Genomic DNA, 21,113 nt, shown 5'->3' on the forward strand with positions numbered 1-21,113 from the left:
GTAAATGTGTACTGGACAAGTGAATGATTCCGAGAAGCCCTCATGAATCCCACTCCTATTTCTGGTCATGGAGGACAGGAGTTGCTGTGGAGGGGGTATTTGGAGGCAGCTTCTTCCAAGTTTACCTTCCCCAGTACACAACAAATGTTAGCTATTGTTATTGGAAACTGACTTTCAGCTCAGCAGTTCCTCTAGCCCAGTCTAACTTAGTGTATGGGTCACAAACCAGGTCCCACCACCCTCCAAGCCCACTTCTTTGTGTTATATTTTAATTTCTATTAAATATTTGATACATACAACATGTTATAAAGCATAACAAAGTGAATGTGTGTGCCTTTCCTATCACATCTCCCAGCCTCTCTGCCAGACGTAACCACTTTCCTGAATTTTATTATTGCTTTGCCATTAAAAAAAAAAGTTTTATATGTATGATTTGAGGTTTTGTGGGTTTTTCTGAGGAAGATTAGCCCTGAGCTAACATCTGCGGCCAATCCTCTTTTTTTGCTGAGGAAGACCAGCCCTGAGCTAACATCTGTGCCCATCTTCTTCTACTTTATATGTGGGACGCCTGCCACAGCATGGCTTGACAAGTGGCGTGTAGGTCTGCACCCGGGATCTGAACTGGTGAACCCCAGGCTACCACAGAATGTGTGAATTCAACCACTGTGCCACCAGGCTGGCCCCATGAGTTGGCTTATTTTTGAACTTTATAAAACTGATATATTATATACAGTCTTCTGCAACTGACTTCTATCAATTAATTTCTATGACTCAGCTATATTGTTGCCTACAGCAACAGTTCGTTCATTTCCACTACTTTTCAACATTCCAATGAGTGACTAGAGTACATTTATCCATTCCATTGTTGATAGACTGTAGACGTGGTTTAGGTTTTTTGCTCTAAAACAATAACGCTATAACTGTTCTTATGTGTTTCTTGATGCACATGTGCAGAAAAGTTTTTCTGGGGCAGTGGCTTCTAAACCATTCTGACAATGTCCAAGAAGAGGGAATAAATTTTCCATCACAGCTCATTAACCACACATAAGTGAATGTATAAATATGAAACAAAAACTTAAACAACACCCTTTATCTTTTCTATTTAGGTGGTAGACCCACTGAATTGATTTCACGACCCCTTGGCTTCTATTTAGTATTTTCCTTTCTAAGAATCACTGTTCTGGGATTGACATTCCCCATGAGTGTGCCTGGGTACAGGTCATAGGTGACCCAGGCCACAATACTGATGCCTTGGCCCTCAGAGCAGTGCTTCCCTAGATGGTGGGTCACAGAGTATGCACATGTTCAACTAGGGGGGAAAAAAAGATAAATATATTCTGCTGATATAAAAAGGTATCAGCAGTATATAAGTATTTCCAGTGATATACATTCTTACTAACATTTGCATGCTCTCTATTTCTTACATGGTCTTGATTTACATTTCCCTGATTATCAATGAAGTTAAGCATCTTATCTTATATTGATGGACTAATTGTTTCTCTTCTGTGAAATGCTGCTCATATCACTGTTCATTTTTCTACTTGGCTATTTGTCTTTTTCTTGCTGATTTATAAGAATTCTTGATAAATTCTGAAAACCAATCCTTTGTTAATTGTATGGGTTGCAATTACCTTCTCCTAGTTTGTGACTTGGGTTCCCACTTTCTTAACGGATCCATCCCCCTTTCAAAATGCACCACGGTATCCATAATGTTTAGGACAATGCAGCACTATTTTTGGCAACAGAGAAAGGAGTGAGAGGGAGTGACAGGGCATGAGGGACAAGTGGGAAAAGTTATGAAAGAGCAATCCTAGACTCAGACTGCCAGGGCATCTGGAGTTTCTGCCCTGGAAGCTCCCTCTCACACACTGGCTGGAACATAAAATTACTAGAAAAATAACAAAGCTTTTTTATCAAAGGACACAAAGGGTCTGTCTGGGACCCGCACACATCTCCAATGTGTCCCTACAGACAATGGGCCACTTGTGCATCTTCTGCCTGGACGATGCGAAAGTGCAGCAGAAAGGCAGAAATGAAAGCTAGGGTCACCACAATGCACGTGGGTACCCTTTGCCATGCAACAGCAACTCTAAGAGGCTGTTCCTGCCTCCTCAGTAGTGAGAGGAAGAAATCTGCTAACCTGCAACCAACATGGAGGCATGGGACAAGGACTGGAGAAGTAAGCTCCAGGTACTAACAAGCATTACACTAAAAATCTAATAGAGTGATTTTCTAACAGAGGTCTATGGATGTGATTTTTGGGGGTGAGTTCTCAATGATAAATTTTTAATTTAGTGTTTTCATTTTAATCGTAGCTGTTTTCTTTAAAAGCATATTCTGGATCATGTGAATGTCCATCTTATGACCCAGTGGCAGGATTTCAGTGCTCATATTTGTATCTCCTATGTTGGTGTCCTTTAACTGCTGAAGACTAAGAAAAAAATAGAAGTGAACTTAATAAGTGAAAAAACAGGAAAAAAATAGAGGTGAAAAAACAGAGGTGAACTTTAATAAGTGAAAGTCAAACATCACCACCAAGGGGAACATATCCCAATGAATGAAGGTTTCACAGCAGTTCAAATACAGGAAAGTGATAGGAGAATGGCGTCATCACACAGCATACAGTAGTATAGGTATGCTAAAAAGATCTTTCATCATAAAGATTAGAGAGGGGCAATTTGATTTTGGTGAAGTAACATTAGCCATCACATTAAATTCACAGAGTCAATTTGAACTTTTGACTTTTATAATTAGTTTGATTTCAATTTACATATTTTTTAGGCTTTAAATTCATGTAAGACCCATTAGTATAAGGAGTATAACCTAGTTTTATACTTGAATATATTTAAGTAATACAAAAAAATAATTAAAGTTAACACTAGGAGTATGGAAGAATTTTTCTTTTAAAAGAACTCTGTACATTATTCAGGTTTGAGGATATGTCTGAGACATCCTCCCCCATCTGCTCATCCACCTGCTGGAGGACATAGCTCACCTTTTTAACACCCAAAATATCTTCAATAAGGGTTGCTGTTTGTAAGAATGTCTTCTTACTCGTCATTAGTGTAAACAGGAAGATCACAAAATCATTCTTCTCTGCTAAACGCTTTGTAACTCCTTCCGTCTATCACAAGGGAGAAGGAGAGAAAAGGCAGAATAGGTTATGACCACAAAATAAAAAAGGAAGAGCAAGATATCCATTCCAGACACTGGAAAAGCAACTCTACGCTACATCAGAAATTCTTGGCTGAGGCCTTAAATCCCTAAAACCACATACAAAACATTACGTGAAAAGGCATTTTTCTGGGGAGGGTTTTTTTTTTCATGATATTCATCATAGGTTCTTGATCTAGTATCTAAATCAGGAGCTACAAACTAGCATCCAGTAGGCCAAGTTTTATTTGACCAGCAGTACCTTTTAAACTTCGAATTTAAATGTCTTTAGGCAGGACATGCTTATTCCAGGTTAGTCACAATTTGCACAAGTCCCCACTCTAACACAGACAACTTCAAACGTTTCTTGTTTTCTGCCAGATCCCTGGAGGCACTGGTGTTTTCGACTCTAAAAGCCATAGGTTCTCCACTGAACCTGGAATTAAGCCAGATCAGCACAGACTTGTACTACACCATCCTATGTTTTTTATATTTGTTTCTTCTTCTTTTTTACTGAACTATGTTTTTTTTTTCTTTTTTTGATGAGGTAGATTCACCCTGAGCTAACATCCACTGCCGATCCTGCTCTTCTTTTGCCTGAGGAAGACTAGCCCTGAGCTAACATCTGCGCCAATTCTCCTCCATTTTTTTGTATGTAGGATGCCTCCACAGCATGGCTGACGAGTGAAGTAGGTCCACGCTTGGGATCTGAACACACAAAGCTGGGCCGCCAAAGCGGAACACACCTAACTTTAACCACTCAGCCAGAGGGTAGCCCCCTGAACTATGTTTTACTGGAATAGCAATGATTAACATTAGGTATCATTATTAACAAACAGTCTCATAAAACTAATGACTATATGGAAGTTGCCAATAATGGAGTCATTACATCATACATTATCTTTCTTTATATATGGACAATTTCTTACTGGACTTAGTTGCAAAAAAAAAATTGTACATTACCTGAATAATCAGTTTATTTTTTTCTTATAGGTCTGCCTGTGCCTATCTGTGCCACTAGCTACATGTGGCTATTGAGCACTTGAAACATGCCTAGTCTGAATGGAGATGTGCTCCGACTAAAAAACACACTGGATTTTGAAAGCTTAGTACAAAAAACGAACATAAATATCTCATTAATAACTACTTACGTTGTTTACATGTTGAAATAATATTGTTGACATACAGCAGTCCCCCCCTTATCCTTGGGGGGGATATATTCCAAGACCCCCAGTAGATACCTGAAACTGCAGCTAGTACTGAACTCTATATATATACATGTCTTTTCCTATACATTCATACCTATGAGAAAGTTTAATTCACAAATTAGGCACAGTAAGAGATTAACAGTAACTAATAATAAAATAGAACAATTATAACGATATATAGCAATAAAAGTTACTCTAGAGCTTAGCAACCTCAGCATAACATTCTTTTTTTTTCGTTATTAAGTTGAGAACTTTCACCTTTTCACTTAAAGAAAGCACTTTACGGCTTCTCTTTGGCATATCTGAATTGCCAGCATCACTACCCTTACACTTTGGGGCCATTACCAAGTAAAATAAGGGTTACTTGAACACAAGCACTGCGATACCGCCACAGTCAATCTGATAACTGAGAGGGCTACTAAGTGACTAACAGGCAGGGAGTGTATACAGCATGGATACGCTGGACAAAGGGATAATTCGTGTCCCAGGCAGGACAGAGCGAGACGGCGTGCGATACAAAACTTACGAATTATTTATTTCTGGAATTCTCCATTTAATATTTTCACATCACAGATGACCATGGGTAACTCATGGGAAAGTAACACCACAATAAGGGGGGACTAAATGTACTGTGTTAAATAACATATATTATTAAAATTAACTTCACTTATTTTTTCCTACTTCTTTTCTTACTTTCTAAAATAATGTCACTACAGAAAATTTAAAAAACTTAAGTGGTTTGCATTACATTTCTACTGCACAGCACTCTTACAGATGTTCAACTGTATAAGTATTGAAACATATTTCCCTATTTGTGTTGGTTGCTAGGAAGCTTAAACCCAAATCTATGCCCCATCCATAGTACAGACGATTTTACAGCCAGCCCAATTCCTGGATGCATGTTATGCCTTCATTTTGTTTTACCCTTTTCTTTCTTACCTACTTCTAAATTTATGATCTTGGTAGACTGTATGCGCTCCTACAAGATGCCTGAAATCTCTTTTTGAATGAGGCAAGAAATGAAACGCAATTAAATGTTCCATTGCACTTTCACAGCATACAGATTTCACTTCTACAACAGCATTTGTTTCATTCTGCTCTGTATTATGACTCAGTGTTTACAGTTTACCATGAGTTCCTAAAAGACAGGTACTGTGCCTTACAAAAACTAACATTTGTATATTGCTTTGCAAAGTGCCTTCACATCTATCATCTCATTTAGTCTCACAACAATACGATGATGTTAGTATGATTACTAAAACTCAGGGAGGTGAATTAATAAGCACTAAGCCAAGAGCCCGAACCCAAAATCAAGTTCTAGCACTAAGTGATCCATTCTTTTCTTTGTACCAAATTGCTTCTTTTATTCATAATTCTTTCTCACTTAGTGGTCAACCTAGTAGAGTGTCCTGCTCAATATATGGATGGGGCTTCGGTTTTTGTTTTGTTTCCTAACAAGGAAAATTAAGGAATAGGCATAATGAGGTTAAAAGGAATCTTAAAGGTCATAGACACTTTTCCAATGCTTGTATTCATTTGACAAGTAATTGTTCAAGTCTCTGCTTGGACACCCCCAGGGCTAAAGGAGTTCAGTACCTGCTGAAGTAGCCCTGGCTCATAACAATTACTATGACATTCTGCCACACCATAATTTCTACCATTTGGTCCTGGTTCTCAGCACAAATAAAATAGGTTCAATACTCCAATTTCTGAAGATAGCTCTCATGTTTACCACCCCCACTCAAATCTTCCCTTTTCAAGCATAGCAGATGTGGTGGGCACTTAAATGGGGCCCCAATAGCAGGAGTACTTACACAGACACAGGTATTATACAGGATGCTCAAACAGTCCTTGGACATTTCATCACTTACTGAAAGTGAAGGGAATAATCAGTTATTATTCTCATTGAGAATACAGTGTAACAGAATTAAAATGTTTGAACATAAGAACTACTCCTCATAATCCCCTCCAAGACAATTATTTTCCTTTTAGCATACCTGCTTCCAGTCCTTGTTTACCACAGATTTTCATGGTACCCATCAGAACCTACAAACCAATTTGTACACTGCTTTTGGGTTTGAATATAGTAACCATTTTCTTATAATGCTCCCTAGTCTTCATAATTTCAACCTGTTGTGGTATCATCACTTAATAAGCCATGTTCCCTTTATAACTTCCTTAGAATATATCCAGGGTTTTTGTTTTAGTTTTTTTGCTATTTAAGTAGACTAAAAATACACAATTTAATATATATGTGTGTAGCCTTTTTATGCTTGTGCTGAACTGGTTCCTCACGATTCATTTCCAAAAGCAGAACTACTAGAACCCAAAGTATAAGCATCTTAACTGCTCATTAGAAATTTCCAATGAAAGTTCTACTAGCAGCAAACAAGGGTATCATTTTTACTACAGATTCACTGAGTGCTTTTTTGTTTTGTTGTTCATGTTGAGGAAATGGCGCGCTTTTTTTTTTAACTTTTTATTAAGATTATGATAGTTTGAGGAAATGGCTTTTATAACGCCTGACCTATTAACTCCAATAAAGAACAAGCTACTTCTCTGTGAGTAGGAACAGGAGACTACCGCAAAACAGAAACTAAATTTTCATGACCTAAAAACTAGGAGATGATAAAACTGAGTATGAGCCACGGACAAAGCGTTTCTCTGGCATTACTTTTATTTTTAAAAACTGTTTCCCTTGACCCCTCTGCTGCCATAAACTCTTAAAATGTTAGGTCTCCCTCCAAGACTCCAATGGGCAGCTGTGCCGAGCCAGCTTGACCAGAAGGGTTATGATATGATCTTAAGAAAACGCACATGTCCTGTATCCCTCATCACTACCTTTCAATCTATTGGGGCTTTTCGGTTTATTTCATGACTTCAGAGCAAGCCAGAACACTAGATCAGTTTATCTCAGTATTTCTAGACCTTTAATCTTCAAAGGGAATTAGAGTTCACTCATTCATCAAATACTTATTCAGTACCTACTCCAGAGCAGAGACAGAGCAGATACAGTAGATATAGTGGTTAGCCAAAAAAAAAGACAGCCTCAGACCTCATGGAACTTATAAATCTAGTGGAAGGAAGAGAGAATAAATAAGCACACCAACAGGTAATTACAAGATGCTACTTGCTATCGGGGTAGATAGAGAACATGAAGAACCAATTTAGAGTGCAAGGCTGAGACATCAAATATGAATACAAAAACTTTTAACCACTTCTGCACATACAAATGAGGCCGTATATAGTTTGTCATATTGATATTAGGAGGAAAATTTTTTTAATTAAAAAAAATATATGTAGGGGGCTGGCCCAGTGGCACAGAGGTTAAGTTCACACGTTCGCTTTGGTGGCCTGGGGTTCACCAGGTTTGGATCCCAGGTGCGGACATGGCACCGCTTGGCAAGCGATGCTGTGGTAGGCGTCCCACATATAAAGCAGAGGAAGATGGGTACGGATGTTAGCTCAGGGCCAGTCTTCCTCAACCAAAAGAGGAGGATTGGTGGCAAATGTTAGCTCAGGGCTAATCTCCCCTCAAAACAAAACAAAACAAAACAAAACAAAAAAATATATATATATATATATACACACACATGTGGTATTTGTAGAAGGGCATTAATCAAATGTCAGTTTAAGTGATCTCTTGCTTTTAATGCCAAAGCAAAGTGTACTTACTCTGTTTTTCTAAATTAAGTATTGAATACCTAAAAATAATATTTGTTATATGCATAAGTTATAAAAAAGAACAACAGAATAATACCCATATACCCACCACCCAGCTTAACAAATAATGTGCTACCAAAACACTTTGACTTTTTACCATATACACTCTGGTAACGACTGAACTTTTTACAAAGAGCTTATGTCACCTTTATAACAACAAATAGCTTTTTAAGAAAATAAACAAATTATCTTATCAGGTTATTCCTTACTCCCTCAATTAACTATATATGAGAAATAAGAATTTCCAAAGAAAACATAAAAGCTGGACCCAAGGACTATTAGAAACTAAAAAGATGCAATTATTTTTAGCCCTGTGGTTGTCACACTTTTTCTTTTAAAGCAACAGATCTGTATTTCTATGTAGTATAAAATGAATAAAGAGAGCTGCTTAGTTGGGAGTGGAGAGCACATCCTGCAGCTGAATATAAGGCATGTTCTCATTGTTAAAAGTCAGGAAGGAAAAGAAGAGAAACTCTTGGGAATTACCATTATACTAGTAGGTTTGGAAATGAGGACCAGTGGCTGACAAACATACTTACTTTTCAATTTCTGTCCCCGAATAGAGATTGTAGGCCTCATAAGAATTTCTACAAGGAGCTATTAAAAAAAAAATTGGATAAAATCTTCAAAATTAATTCAAAGCACAATTTATAAAACAATCTTTGCCATGAGAACTCATGGCCCAAGTATGTGTCATATTACTACAAGAACCTCTTGTTCCCAACACAGGCAGAAGGCAGTGAGCTTCAGGGGAATGAGCACTGTACCACTAGTCACCCATTATGCGAACTTGGGCAAGTCAATGTCCTTCCATGGCCTCAGCTTTCTCATTTTTAAAAATAAGCATGTTAGACTGGGTAATCCCTGGGATCTAACGTGGCTTTAATTTTTTAAAAGCTGCGGAACATCATCGCTATGATTCCTCTTTTGCTTAAAGAACATTTATGCTGTTTTATAAACATAAGTTTATAAAAAGAATCTCAAAATGATTTCTACAGGGATTGGGGATGATATGCACTCATTTTTCATTTTACATACTTTTATTACAACACATCATTTTGCTTAAACTATTTACAATAAGTATGCATTTAAAAAACCATTCTGGGGGGCCAGCCTGGGGGTGCAGCGATTAAGTTTGCACATTCCGCTTCAGTGGCCCGGGGTTTACCAGTTCAGATCCTGGATGCAGACCTACACATCGCTTGTCAAGCCATGCTGTGGCAGGCATACCACATATAAAGTAGACAATGCTCTTCAAAAGAAGCGTCCCGCTTTTCACAATCATCTAAGAAAGGTACAAGGTGCTCAACTGAATAAATATTATATTTAAAATAAATTCACTTCAAATGGAAGATGGACTATGTCAATGAATAAATCAAAAGTCCTTGAATGGCAAGCTATGAATTACACCTGGCCCACAGACATATTTCATTTGGTCCACAACTACTGAAAAGCTAAGAGATTTTACGTGAGAATGTAGATTTCCCACATCCTTCAAGGTAATAGTCAATGGGAGTGGAAGAGTCATTTCCCCACAAAAGCAGAAATGCAGCACACTCTCCAGTTTTTCACAGTCTCTACAGTCATTTAATTTATGTAGATCATCTTACTCTGGCCTGCTTCACTTCAGTAAGTTACCTACTTGACCTTGTAGGTATCTGACTTTACAAACTCTAGGACACATTCTTCACTGTCATGTTAGGGGTTGGTCAAGCTGACAAGGAGTGGTTTAGCTATTGGGTTGGCCAATTATTCCAATTCAGTTGAACTTTGGGCAGCATAGTGAACAGAAGGTTACTTTGGGGCCTTGCTGGTTATTGATAGAGGAAGAAATAAAGAGCTCTGTCTGAAAAATGCTTTCAGGAGTAAGATGACAAGAGAGTTTAGCAAGAACAAAAGGACCCAACTAAAGGTTAGGGACGAGCAAAATGACCTGAGCAAAATGACCCAAGCAAGAGCCCATATTTATGAACAGCCTGAGATCCTGGAAAAGCTAATCTAACTCAAAACAGGAGAGAAAACTTCCACAAAATCAAGAACCACTGATCCAAAGATGTCCTAAGATGGGACAGGCACCTACAACAGAAAATCGTATTTTCACTGCAAAGAGACATCAGGCTAGAGACACACATTATTCTTTTTCCTCCCATAAACATATTGGTTTCTGATTAGTAAATTCCTTGATGAACAATTCAGAAGTGAAGGGTCTCTCAGGCTGGCCAGTAAGTAAATGCTATAGGATCATTGGGACTGCTGAGCTGAGCAACAATTAAGGAATAAAGGCTACAGTTAATGCTATGGGTGAAAATGTTTAACACTCAATCTTTGCTTTTGTGGAAAATGGCATCTTTAAGGAAATGAAATGTTTTTTAAATTGAAGTATAACATGATACAGCAAAGAGTATAAATTGCAAATGCACAGCTGCAGTTTTTATAAAGTAAACATTGTTTCTGTACAACCACCACCCAGATAAAGATACAAAATAACAACACGCTAAACGCCTCTCTCATGCTCTGTCCCAGTAATGGGGGTAAAGACAGATATCTGGGCGAAAAAAGGTAGGATCTCAGTCCCTCACTCACTACATTAAAATACATTTTGAATGGTGCAAAAATTTAAACATATATGATAAAAACTTTAAAATATTAGAAGGAAATAGAGACACAGTTTATGATCCAACAGTGAAAAAGCAAGAAACAAAACTCTGAAGCCATAAAAGTAAAGACTGATCAATCTGACAACCTAAAAAGTAAACCTTTCTGGGGACCCGCCCCGTGGCCGAGTGGTTAAATTTTCATGCTCCACTTCAGTGGCGCAGAGTTTCACCGATTCGGATCCTGGGCACCGACATGGCACCGCTCATCAAGCCATGCTGAGGCAGCATCCCACATGCCACAACTACAAGGACCCACAACTAAAATATACAACTACCTACTGGGGGGATTTGGGGAGAAAAAGCAATAAAAAAAAAAAAAGAAGATTGGCAACAGTTGTTAGCTCAGGTGCCAATCTTTAAAAAAAAAAAAGAAGAAACCTTTCTGCATGTAAAAGTACCATAAACAACATCAAAATTCAATTTTCAAACTACGAAAAAAACCCACATAAGACAAAGGACCTTTAAAAATTGGGTGCTTACAAATTGTTACAGTCTGAATGTTTGTGTCCTCTCAAAATTTGTATGTTAAATCTTAATGTCCAATGTAATGGCATTAGGAAGTGGGGCCTTTGGAGGCGATTAGGTTATGAGGGCAGAACCCTCATGAATGAGATTATGCCCTTATAAAAGAGGCTCCAGAGAGATCCCTAGCCCCTTCCACCATGTGAGGACACAGTAACAAGCTGGCAGTCTGCAACCTGGAAGAGGGCCTTTATCAGACACCGAAACCGCCAGTGCCATGATCTTGGCCTTCCTAGGCTCCAGAACTATGAGAAATATATTTCTGTTGTTCATAAACTACCCAGTCTGTGATATTTCATTATAGCAGCCCAAACGAACTAAGAAAATCAGTAAGATAAAGGTCTAATAGAAATAAGCAAACAGAAAAGGATGCAAAAGCCACTAACAGACAATTAGCAGAAAAGGAACTACTTGTAAACACATTAAAAGATAGTCAATCTCACTCATGGAAGGATGCAAATTTGAAAAACTATTAAGAGAATATATAAAGAACTCAAACTCATAAATGTATAAGAATAGATAAAGAACTCTTAAAACTCAATAAAAAGATAATCTAATTGAAAAATGGAAAAAGAAGATAGACATTTTTCCAAGGAAGATAATACAAATGACCTATAAGCACGTACAAAGATGCTCAACACCATTAGCTAACAGAAAAATGCGAATCAAAACCACAATGAAGGGTCAGCCCGGTGGTGCAGCAGTTAAGTTCACATGCTCTGCTTTGGGGTCTGCTGGTTCAGATCCTGGGCGTGGACCTATGCACCACTTATCAAGCCATGCTGTAGCAGGTGTCCCACATATAAAATAAAGAAAGATGGGCAGAGATGTTAGCTCAGGGCCAATCTTCCTCAGCAAAAAGAGAGGAAGATTGACAGCGGATGTTAGTTCAGGGCTAATCTTCCTCAAAAAAAAAAAAAAAGACATCCACAACGAGATACCACTTCACACTCACTAGGATGGCTAAAACCAAAAACACAGATAATAGCAAGTGTTGATGAGGATGTGGAAAAATTATAACTTAAACACTACTGATGGGCATGTAAAATAGTGCAGCTGCTGTGGAAAACAGCCTGATGGGTCCTCAAAGGATTAAACATAACAGTTACCATATGACCCAGCAATCCCACTCCTAGGTATATATCCAAGATTAATGACAACATATATTTGCATAGAAACTTGTACATAAGTTTTAAGAACAACATTATTCATAATAGCCAAAAGGTAGAAACAACCCAAATGTTCATTAATGAATAGATATACAAAATGTGGTATATCCATACAATGGAATATTACTCAACCATAAAAAGGAATAAAGTACTGATATATGCTACAACATGGATGAACCTTGAAAACATTAAGCTAAGTAAAAGAAGCCAGTATCAAAAGACCACATATTATACATGATTCCATTCATACAAAATGTCCAGAACAGGGATACCTTTACAGAGAGAAAGCAGAGTAAGTTGCCTATGATGAGGTTGGAGGTTGGAGGAATAGGGGAGTGATAGCTAAAACACAGAGAGTTTCCTTTTGGGGTGATAAAAATGTTCTAAAACTGACAGTGGTGATGGTGCACATATCTAAGAATACAATAAAAACCACTGAATTGTATACTTTAAATGGGTGAATTTTATGGTATGTGAACTATATCTTAATAAAGCTGTTATAAAACTATGAAGAAATATTTTCCTCATATTTGCGTCACAAATATTTAAAATATTTAACATATACTGTTTGGTAATGGAGGCTACTGGGTGCTGGTAATGTTCTATTTTGTGATTTGGGTGGGAGTGACAAAGGTGAACTTATTTTGTGGTAATTATTGGTGTACTTTTCTGTATGCAAGTTATACTTCAATAACAAAGTCCATACAAACACACATATACACACTGTTGCTGATGGTGTGGATAAAAAGACACTTACACTTTGTTATTGGGGATGTAGGTTGATAAAATCTCTTAAGTATATAAATTGACAGGTTTATAAACAATAAAAGACACCTGTGCTCTGATCCCAAAGGTATATACTCACACGTACAAAAATCTTTAATGCAATGTTGGTTGTGATAGGAAAGGTGTGAGAAAACTAAATGCCCATCGACTGGGTAAATAAATCATGGTATAATTACACCAGGGAATACTATATAGCTGTTTAAAACAATAAGGCAGATTTACATGTACTGAAAAGAATCTATTTCAAAGCTAGAGAATTACATGGACAAAGCAATGTACAGAGCAGTGTACCTGTATATATGGTATGCCATCTTTATGTGGGGTGAAAATAAACCTAAGCGGGGGCAGTGGGAGTTACTTACATACATACATATACTACCACATAACATCTCTGGAAGGACAGAGAGTAAATTAGTAATCACAGCTGCCTGTGAGGAGGGAACACAGGGAAGTGGGAGACACACCTTTCACTTTTTGCCTTAAAAAAAAAAGTGGATATATTATCGCTTCAAATGAATCAGTTCTTCAAATTAAAACCGATGGCTTCAACACAGGTGAGTGCCAGTGAGCTTCTAAAGATTAAAATTCTGAAATCTTTACTATAAATTCTGAAATGTTTCCTGTCTCCCATTTTAAGAGTTAAATTCTCAAGCCATTAAGTAGTAGTAATAATAATAAACAAGTACTTACATCAACACCTCCAAACAAGTCAAAAATATAAGTATTTGGATAAGTGGTTTCTTGGGTAAGTTTCCTCTCTTCAGTAACAAATGCCATAGCCTCCATGGAGAGAAGAGGAGAAATTTCCTAGTTTCAAACAAGTATACAGAGCGACATTCAGTTTTAGTATCCAACTGTAGCAAACCAGACACCAAAACATTAGTTTGCATTTTAGTAACGACTTGAATTCCCATGAGCCCAAAGACAGCCCCCAATGAACCATAACAGAAACAAAATAATAATCTTACAGAAAACCTGATATGATAATAAAAGTTGTAGTAAAAGTAGTAATAGTAATTTATTTAACGCTTATTATGTACCAGGCACAGTGCTAAGTACTTCATGTATTACTTCTTTTAATCCTCACAGCCCTATAATAGTAACTTATTCCAATTTTATAGATAAGGAAGCTAAGGCACAAAGAAGTTATCAATGTCACATAGCTGGTAAGTGACACAGCCAGGATTTAAACGTAGGAAGTGTGGCTCCAGAGTCTCTGCTTACAGAAGAAAGCAGAACTATTTTGGGTGAAAACAGGGACCAGAGTAGGAAGAATCCAGGATCCTACTCATTATGCTCTCTCCTCAGGAACCTTGAGGGAAGACAGAACACAACGGGCTAGAGCAAGGGTTCCCACACAGTGATGAGCATCGGAATCACCTGAAGGACTTGTTAAAACCCAGTCTGCTGGGTCCTACCCGCAGAGTTTCTGATTCAATAGGTCTTGGGTGGGGCCTGAGAATGTGCATTTATAACAAGTTCCCAAGTAATGCTGATGATGCTGGTTCAGGTACCACACATTAAGAAAAAGCAGAACTCTCTCTATAGATAGCCTGTTATATGCCAGGCACTGGGCTTTTATACTTTAGCCCATTTAATCCTTAAAATAATTCCATGAAGTGAGTATAGTTCTACCCATTTTACAGGTGTAAAAGATCACAAAGTTGCCTGGGGTCACATAATTAATAAGTGACTAAACTACTCTCTCTGGGTCTCATTTTTCTCATCTACAAAACTAAGATGTAATCCTGCTGCCAACACAGTACAGTGAAAGCTGGCCTTAGAAGACAGACAAATCTGGGCTCATCATATATTAGCCACAAGGCTTTGGGCCGATTATTGCTGAGTCTTGGTTTTCTCAACTGAAAAAGAGAATGTAGAAGATATCCGGATTTGCCTGCCCATATCTCTTTTCCTCTTCAGGTAACAGCCTTATTTCCTTAGGAGAAAGGCCCCTCCCCACTTTCTACATGGTTCTGCTGGGGCTGCCAACAAGCACCTCAATCCTGGCCCCAGGCACAGGTGATTAAGCCTAGCCAACAGTCTCTCATCCCCCTCACTTCAGTGGAAGACCCAAGTTGTAGAAATGTCATCCTAAAGCTGTGATCAGTGGAAGAACATGAGGCCACACACAGATGTCAAGATGAGAAATGGACAGCCTAACTCTCTTCAGCCCCTGAATTCATCTGTGCTTTCCAGGTAAGTGAGACAACAAAGGATCTTTCTGCTAGCCTGAGTGGGTCACTTTCACCTGCAATCAAAGTATTCTGGACTAATACAAATAAATATACCACCCATTTCAGAGTTACCATAAAAATTAAATATGCCTGGTACACAGTAAGTTTCAAATAAGTATTTGCTGGATGAACAAAGAAATGATGACCACACAGCAAGCACTCACAAATACTCATTTCCTTCTTTTTTCTACCCCCATCTCAGAGATTTTACAGGAACCAAATGAAACAATGCATAATTCTTTATAAAGTGCTTTCAAACAAGTGTAAGAGTATAATTATTTCTATTCTAATCAGACTGTGAGAAGATCAAGAATACAAAACATTTTTTATTAAATAAACTTTTGAGAATGATTTTCGATCTATAAAAAGCTGCATTGGGGTGGGCCCTGAGGCCGAGTGGTTAAGTTCGTGTGCTCCGCTTCGGCTGCCCAGGGTTTTGCCAGTTCGGATCCTGAGCACAGACATGGCATCACTCATCAAGCCATGCTGAGGCGGCGTCCCACATGCCACAACTAGAAGGACCCAGAGCTAAAAATATACAACTATGTACCAGGGGGCTTTAGGGAGAAAAAGGAAAAATTTAAAATCTTAAAAAAAAAAAAAAGCTGCATAGACAAAACATCCCTTCTTACAGGTAAAGATTCAGCTTATTTGATGCCTATTATATTTTAGAATGACTTATTTTTGATATAATAATCAAAACTTCACCTCTATATCACGTCTTTTTATGATCAAATATAAGTTGCATGGGTTTTAACTGCAGCTAGAGCTGGTAATCTAAATTCAAATTTGGATCCACCTCCCCAAGCCAAAGTCTGGACATGGTAACCCCAGACCTACTGAATCAGAAACTCTAGGGGTGGGGCCCAGCATGCTGTGTTTTAACAAGCCTTCCAGGTGATTCTGATACACACTCAAGTTTGAGAACCGCTGCCCTAGCATGTCTCCTCACTCTTTCCAGCCCTCTCCCAACCATCAAGCCCAGTCCCTTCATCTTCTTACGTTAGTCATAATTATCAACAACCACAAGGCTACTTCCATGAACCAGCAATATAAGACCTTTTAAACGCTGCTCAAAAAGAATGTCATCCCAATCCCAGGGCACAGTGTTGACCTCCTAAATTAAGCAAGCACTGCCACAAAACAAGCATGAATAAAGCCCAGAAGGACATACACAGGTAACTTAATAGTGATTAAATCTGGGTGGTGGGATTGTAGGTGATTTTTTTCTTCTTTGCGCTTTTTCTGAACTTCCCAAATTTTCAACAGCTTATGCAATAAAAACAGGCTATTTTAAAAAGTAGACTAAAGAAGAAAAAAAACCAGGTATCTTGTGACACCTGGAGCCCCTGAATGCAGCCTCTTGAAGGCCCCTAAGAGTTACCTTGAGGATGTTTTGGCACTCAACGAAGTCACTGTGGAGGTGGCTGGTTGCATACAGCTTAAGGAGCAGCTGAGGAATTCCACTCCATTTGGATTGTTTGTCCCTCTCTGTCAAAAAAGTCTCAGTGAACTGTGAGTCAGAAGAAAAAGAGAACAGAGGAACATTTTACTGGTGAGGAAAGAACTACTGGCATATATGGCAAAGGCGAGCAGCTCCAAACCTACCGAGGACAAATAATTCAAAGGTCTCTTTCTAGAAACCTTCACAAGCTCCCCAACAGCCTATAAGCTAATAGTCCAACTCCTTGCCTTGTGATACAACACCCTTGCTATTCTATCACCATTTTCCTCTCTATCTTCACACTCTAGGCTCAAAATGCATATGTTCTCTCTCTATGCCTCCCTGCACATGTTCTTCCCCTGCCTAAAATGTCTTCTCCCTGTCTTTTCTATCTGGAAAGCTCCTTTTGTTTCTTCAAAATGCAAGCCAAACAACCAAAAATTTTCCTTGATGGGCCTTCCCCTCTCTCCTTTCTAAGTGCATAGGTGCCCCTTCTCTGGGGCCTTATCTAACATATATCCTATTGTATCAATAACTGGTTCATTTGTCCCCTTCTTCTGTAGATCTCAAGCTCCTGCAGAGTAGGTACAAGGTTGTGTTTATCACGAATGCCTTCTTTCTCTCAAAGAATGCTAAGCACACAGCAGGGACTCAGTAAATGTTTGAAGGCATGAGCAATAGCCTTCTAGTCTAATGAGAGGATCATTAATCAATTACGGCACAGTTTCCACTAACACTTTTGGGACATACCATTCCCAGGGGCCACATGTGAATTATTTTCATGTACACTTGTCCCTCAATCAGATCAAAAGCTCCTTGTAACTATTATTACAGGACATACCGGTCTTCAATAATGTCTTAGTCTATCCTGATGCATTATCTGTCCTATGATCTTGTACAAGTCCCATTATCCTTCTCAGCTTGTTTTCTTAGATTGTAAAAATAAGATAATACCGGGGTAACATGAGGCAGTGAGATGTTTGTGAGAGTGATTTGTATTAGGGTGGACCATATGAAATTACCATTTCTGTAGGTCAAAAATAATGAGTATCAGCCATTTCCTATCGTTCAAGCAAGCTCAAACCAAGGCAAGCCCAAAAACAATGGAAAAACATCTGTCCTTTCCTTGAAAGGAAAAAAAAGAAAACAAACATGGTTTTATGGGACTTAGCAAAAGGAGTGGTACAAATTTTAGCTGTAAACATTTATATTAAAAAAGGAGAGAGATCTCAGATCAATTACCTAAACTTCCACTGTAAGAAACTAGACAAAGGAGTAAACCAAACCCAAAGCAAGCACTAGGAAATATAGATTACTGTGAAAATCAATGATATAGACAACAGAACAGGAGAAAAATCAACAAAATTAAAAGTTGGTTCTTTGAAAAGATCAACGAAATTGAAAACTTCAGTTATACTGACCAACTTACACTGACCCAAATGACTAAATTCAGGAATGAAACAGGGGACATTACTACCAACCTTACAGAAACAAATTGGTTTACAAGGGAGTACTAGGAACAACTGTATGCCAACAAACTACATAACCTAGACGAAAGGGACAAATTCCTAGAAAGATACAAACAAAAGAAACTGACTCAAGAAGAAATAGAACATCTGACAGATCTACAACAATTAAAGAGATCAAATTAGTGATTTAATAAAAAGGAAAGAAAGAAATAAGGAAAAGCCCAAGTCCAGAGGCTTCACTGGTAATTCTACCAAACACTTAAAGAGAAATTAACAATACTTCACAGACTCTTCCATAAAATAGAAGAGGAGGGAACACTTTCCAACTCATTCTGTGAGTTACCCACTCTATTATCACCCTGATACCAAAACCAGACAAAGACATCACAAGAAAACTACAGACCAGTATCTCTGATGAATACAGACACAAAAATCCCCAGAATATTAGTAGCAAACCAAATCCAACCACACCTACAATGGATTATACACTAAGACCAAGTGAGATGTATCCCAAGAATACAAGGTTGTTCAGCGTGTGAAAATGAATCAAGTTAATCAACCTGATAAAAGGTGTTTACAAAAATCCACAGCTATCATCATAATTAACAGTGAAAGCCTGAATGCTTTCCCACTAAGATCAAGAAAAAGACAAGGATGTTGATCTTCACCACTACTACTTATATTGTACTAGAGATTTTAGTCAGAGCAATCAGGCAACAAAACAAAACAAAACACCCCAAACCAGAAATAAAGCATATAAAGAAATAAAGAAATAAAGCAGAAATAAAGCAGATAAAGGCATACAGATTGAAAAGGAAGAAATACAACTATCTCTATTTGCAGATGCCATGATCTTGTACATAGAGTATATTAAGGTACCCACAAAAACACTATTAGAGTTAATAAATGAGTTCAGCAAGGCTGCAGGATACAAAATCAGTATAGAGAAATCAGCTTAATTTCTATACACTTGCAACAAACAATCCAAAAATGAAATTAAGAAAACAATCCCATTTATGAGATCAAAAAGGAATAAATTTAACAAAAGGAATATAAGACTTGTACAATGAAACTACAAAACATCACTGAAAGAAATTAAAGAAGGCCTAAATAAATGGAAAGTCATCCACCTTCATAGACTGGAAGACTTAGTATTGCTAAAATGGCAATATTCCCCATACTGATTCAATGTAGTTCCTATAAAAATCCCAGCTGGCTTAAATGCAGAAATTAACAAGCTGATCCTAAAATTTAAATGGAAACACGAGAGACGGAGCATAGTCAAAATAATATCGAAAGAGAAGAACAAAGTTGGAAGAATCACACTTCCTGATTTCCAAATTTATTACAAGTTTATAATAAGCAAGACTGGCATAAGAATAGACATCTAGATCAAAGGAATAGTACTGAGATTCCAAAAATAAACCCTCACATTGATGGTCAACTGATTTTTGACAACAGTATCAACACAATTCAATGAGAAAAAAAAAGTCTTTTCAACAAATGTCGCTGGGACAACTGGCATTCATAAGCAAAAGAATGAAGATGAACTCCTTCTTCACACCATACACAAAAATTAACTCTAAATGGGTCATGTAAAAGTGAAAACTATAAAACTCTTAGAAGAAAACAGGTATAAATTTCATAACCTTAGATTAGGTAATGGTTTCTTATATCTGACATCTAAAGCACAAGCAAGCAAAAGAAAAACAGATAAATTCAGCTTCATCAATATCAAAAATTTTGTGCTTCAAAGGACACTATCAAGAAAGTGAAAAGACAATCCAAGGAATGAGAGAAAATATTTGTAAATCATCCATCTGATAAGGGTCTAGGATCCAGCAATATAAAGAACTCTCAAAATCAACAATAAACAGACAAATAACCCAACTATAAAATGAGTAATGGGCTAAAAATCAAACACTGTAACAGAAATGAAGAACATCTCTGATAGCTCATCAGTAGACTGGACATGGCCGAGGAATCATTGATCTTGAAGATATGTCAACAGAAACTTCCAAACTGAAATACAAAGAGAAAAAAATGAAAAAAAAAACAAAAACAGAATATCTAAGAACTGTGAGACAATTATAAAAAGTGTATTGTGTAATTGGAATACTAGAAGAAGAAAAAAGAGAAAAAAATATTTGAAATAATAATAGCTGAGAATTTTCCAAAATTAATGACAGACACCAAACCACAGATCCAGGACACTCAGAAAACACCAAGCAGGATAAATATCAAAAAATCTACACCTATACATAACATACCCAAACTCAGAAAACCAAAGACAAAGAGAAAAACCTTGAAAGACGTCAGAGAGGGAAAAAAACTCTCTAAGCCATTATATCAGACTTCTCATCAAACATCATGCAAGCAAGAAGAGAGCAGAGTGAAATATTTTAAACAGTTGAAAAACAGAAACTAGTTACCAACCTAGAATTCTGTATCCAGTGAAATTATCCTTCAAAAATGAAGGAGAAATAAAGACTTTCTCAGATGAACAAAAACTGAGGGAATTTTAGCCTGCAGAGCTGCCCTACAAGAAATGTTAAAAGTTCTTCAGAGAGAAGGAAAATGATATGGATCAGAAATCCAGATATACATATACAGCATCAAAGAAGGAATAAACACACATAAAATAACAATCTTTTACTTTTCTTAACCTGAATGAATTTAACAGATAACCATTCAAAGCAGTATAGTAACAATATGTTGAGTGATTACAGCATATGGCTAGGTGAA

The 21,113-nt window shown here is 37.5% G+C and overlaps 1 protein-coding gene across 4 annotated transcripts in view; it reads right to left on the bottom strand.

Moving 5' to 3' along the window:
- Positions 1-21,113, bottom strand: part of TRPC4AP (transient receptor potential cation channel subfamily C member 4 associated protein) — a 70,174-nt gene that overhangs the window by 34,603 nt on the left and 14,458 nt on the right. For all 4 annotated transcript variants that reach the window (XM_070588166.1, XM_070588168.1, XM_070588170.1 and 1 more), the window contains 5 exons: positions 16,840-16,968; positions 13,909-14,025; positions 8,624-8,681; positions 6,176-6,231; positions 2,996-3,124 (listed from right to left, as the gene is read on the bottom strand). In XM_070588166.1, coding sequence (XP_070444267.1) covers positions 2,996-3,124; positions 6,176-6,231; positions 8,624-8,681; positions 13,909-14,025; positions 16,840-16,968 — 489 coding nt within the window. The remainder of the gene's footprint in view (positions 1-2,995; positions 3,125-6,175; positions 6,232-8,623; positions 8,682-13,908; positions 14,026-16,839; positions 16,969-21,113) is intronic.

This window comes from Equus przewalskii, chromosome 21, assembly GCF_037783145.1.
Source record: "Equus przewalskii isolate Varuska chromosome 21, EquPr2, whole genome shotgun sequence".
Classification (NCBI taxonomy): domain Eukaryota; kingdom Metazoa; phylum Chordata; class Mammalia; order Perissodactyla; family Equidae; genus Equus; species Equus przewalskii.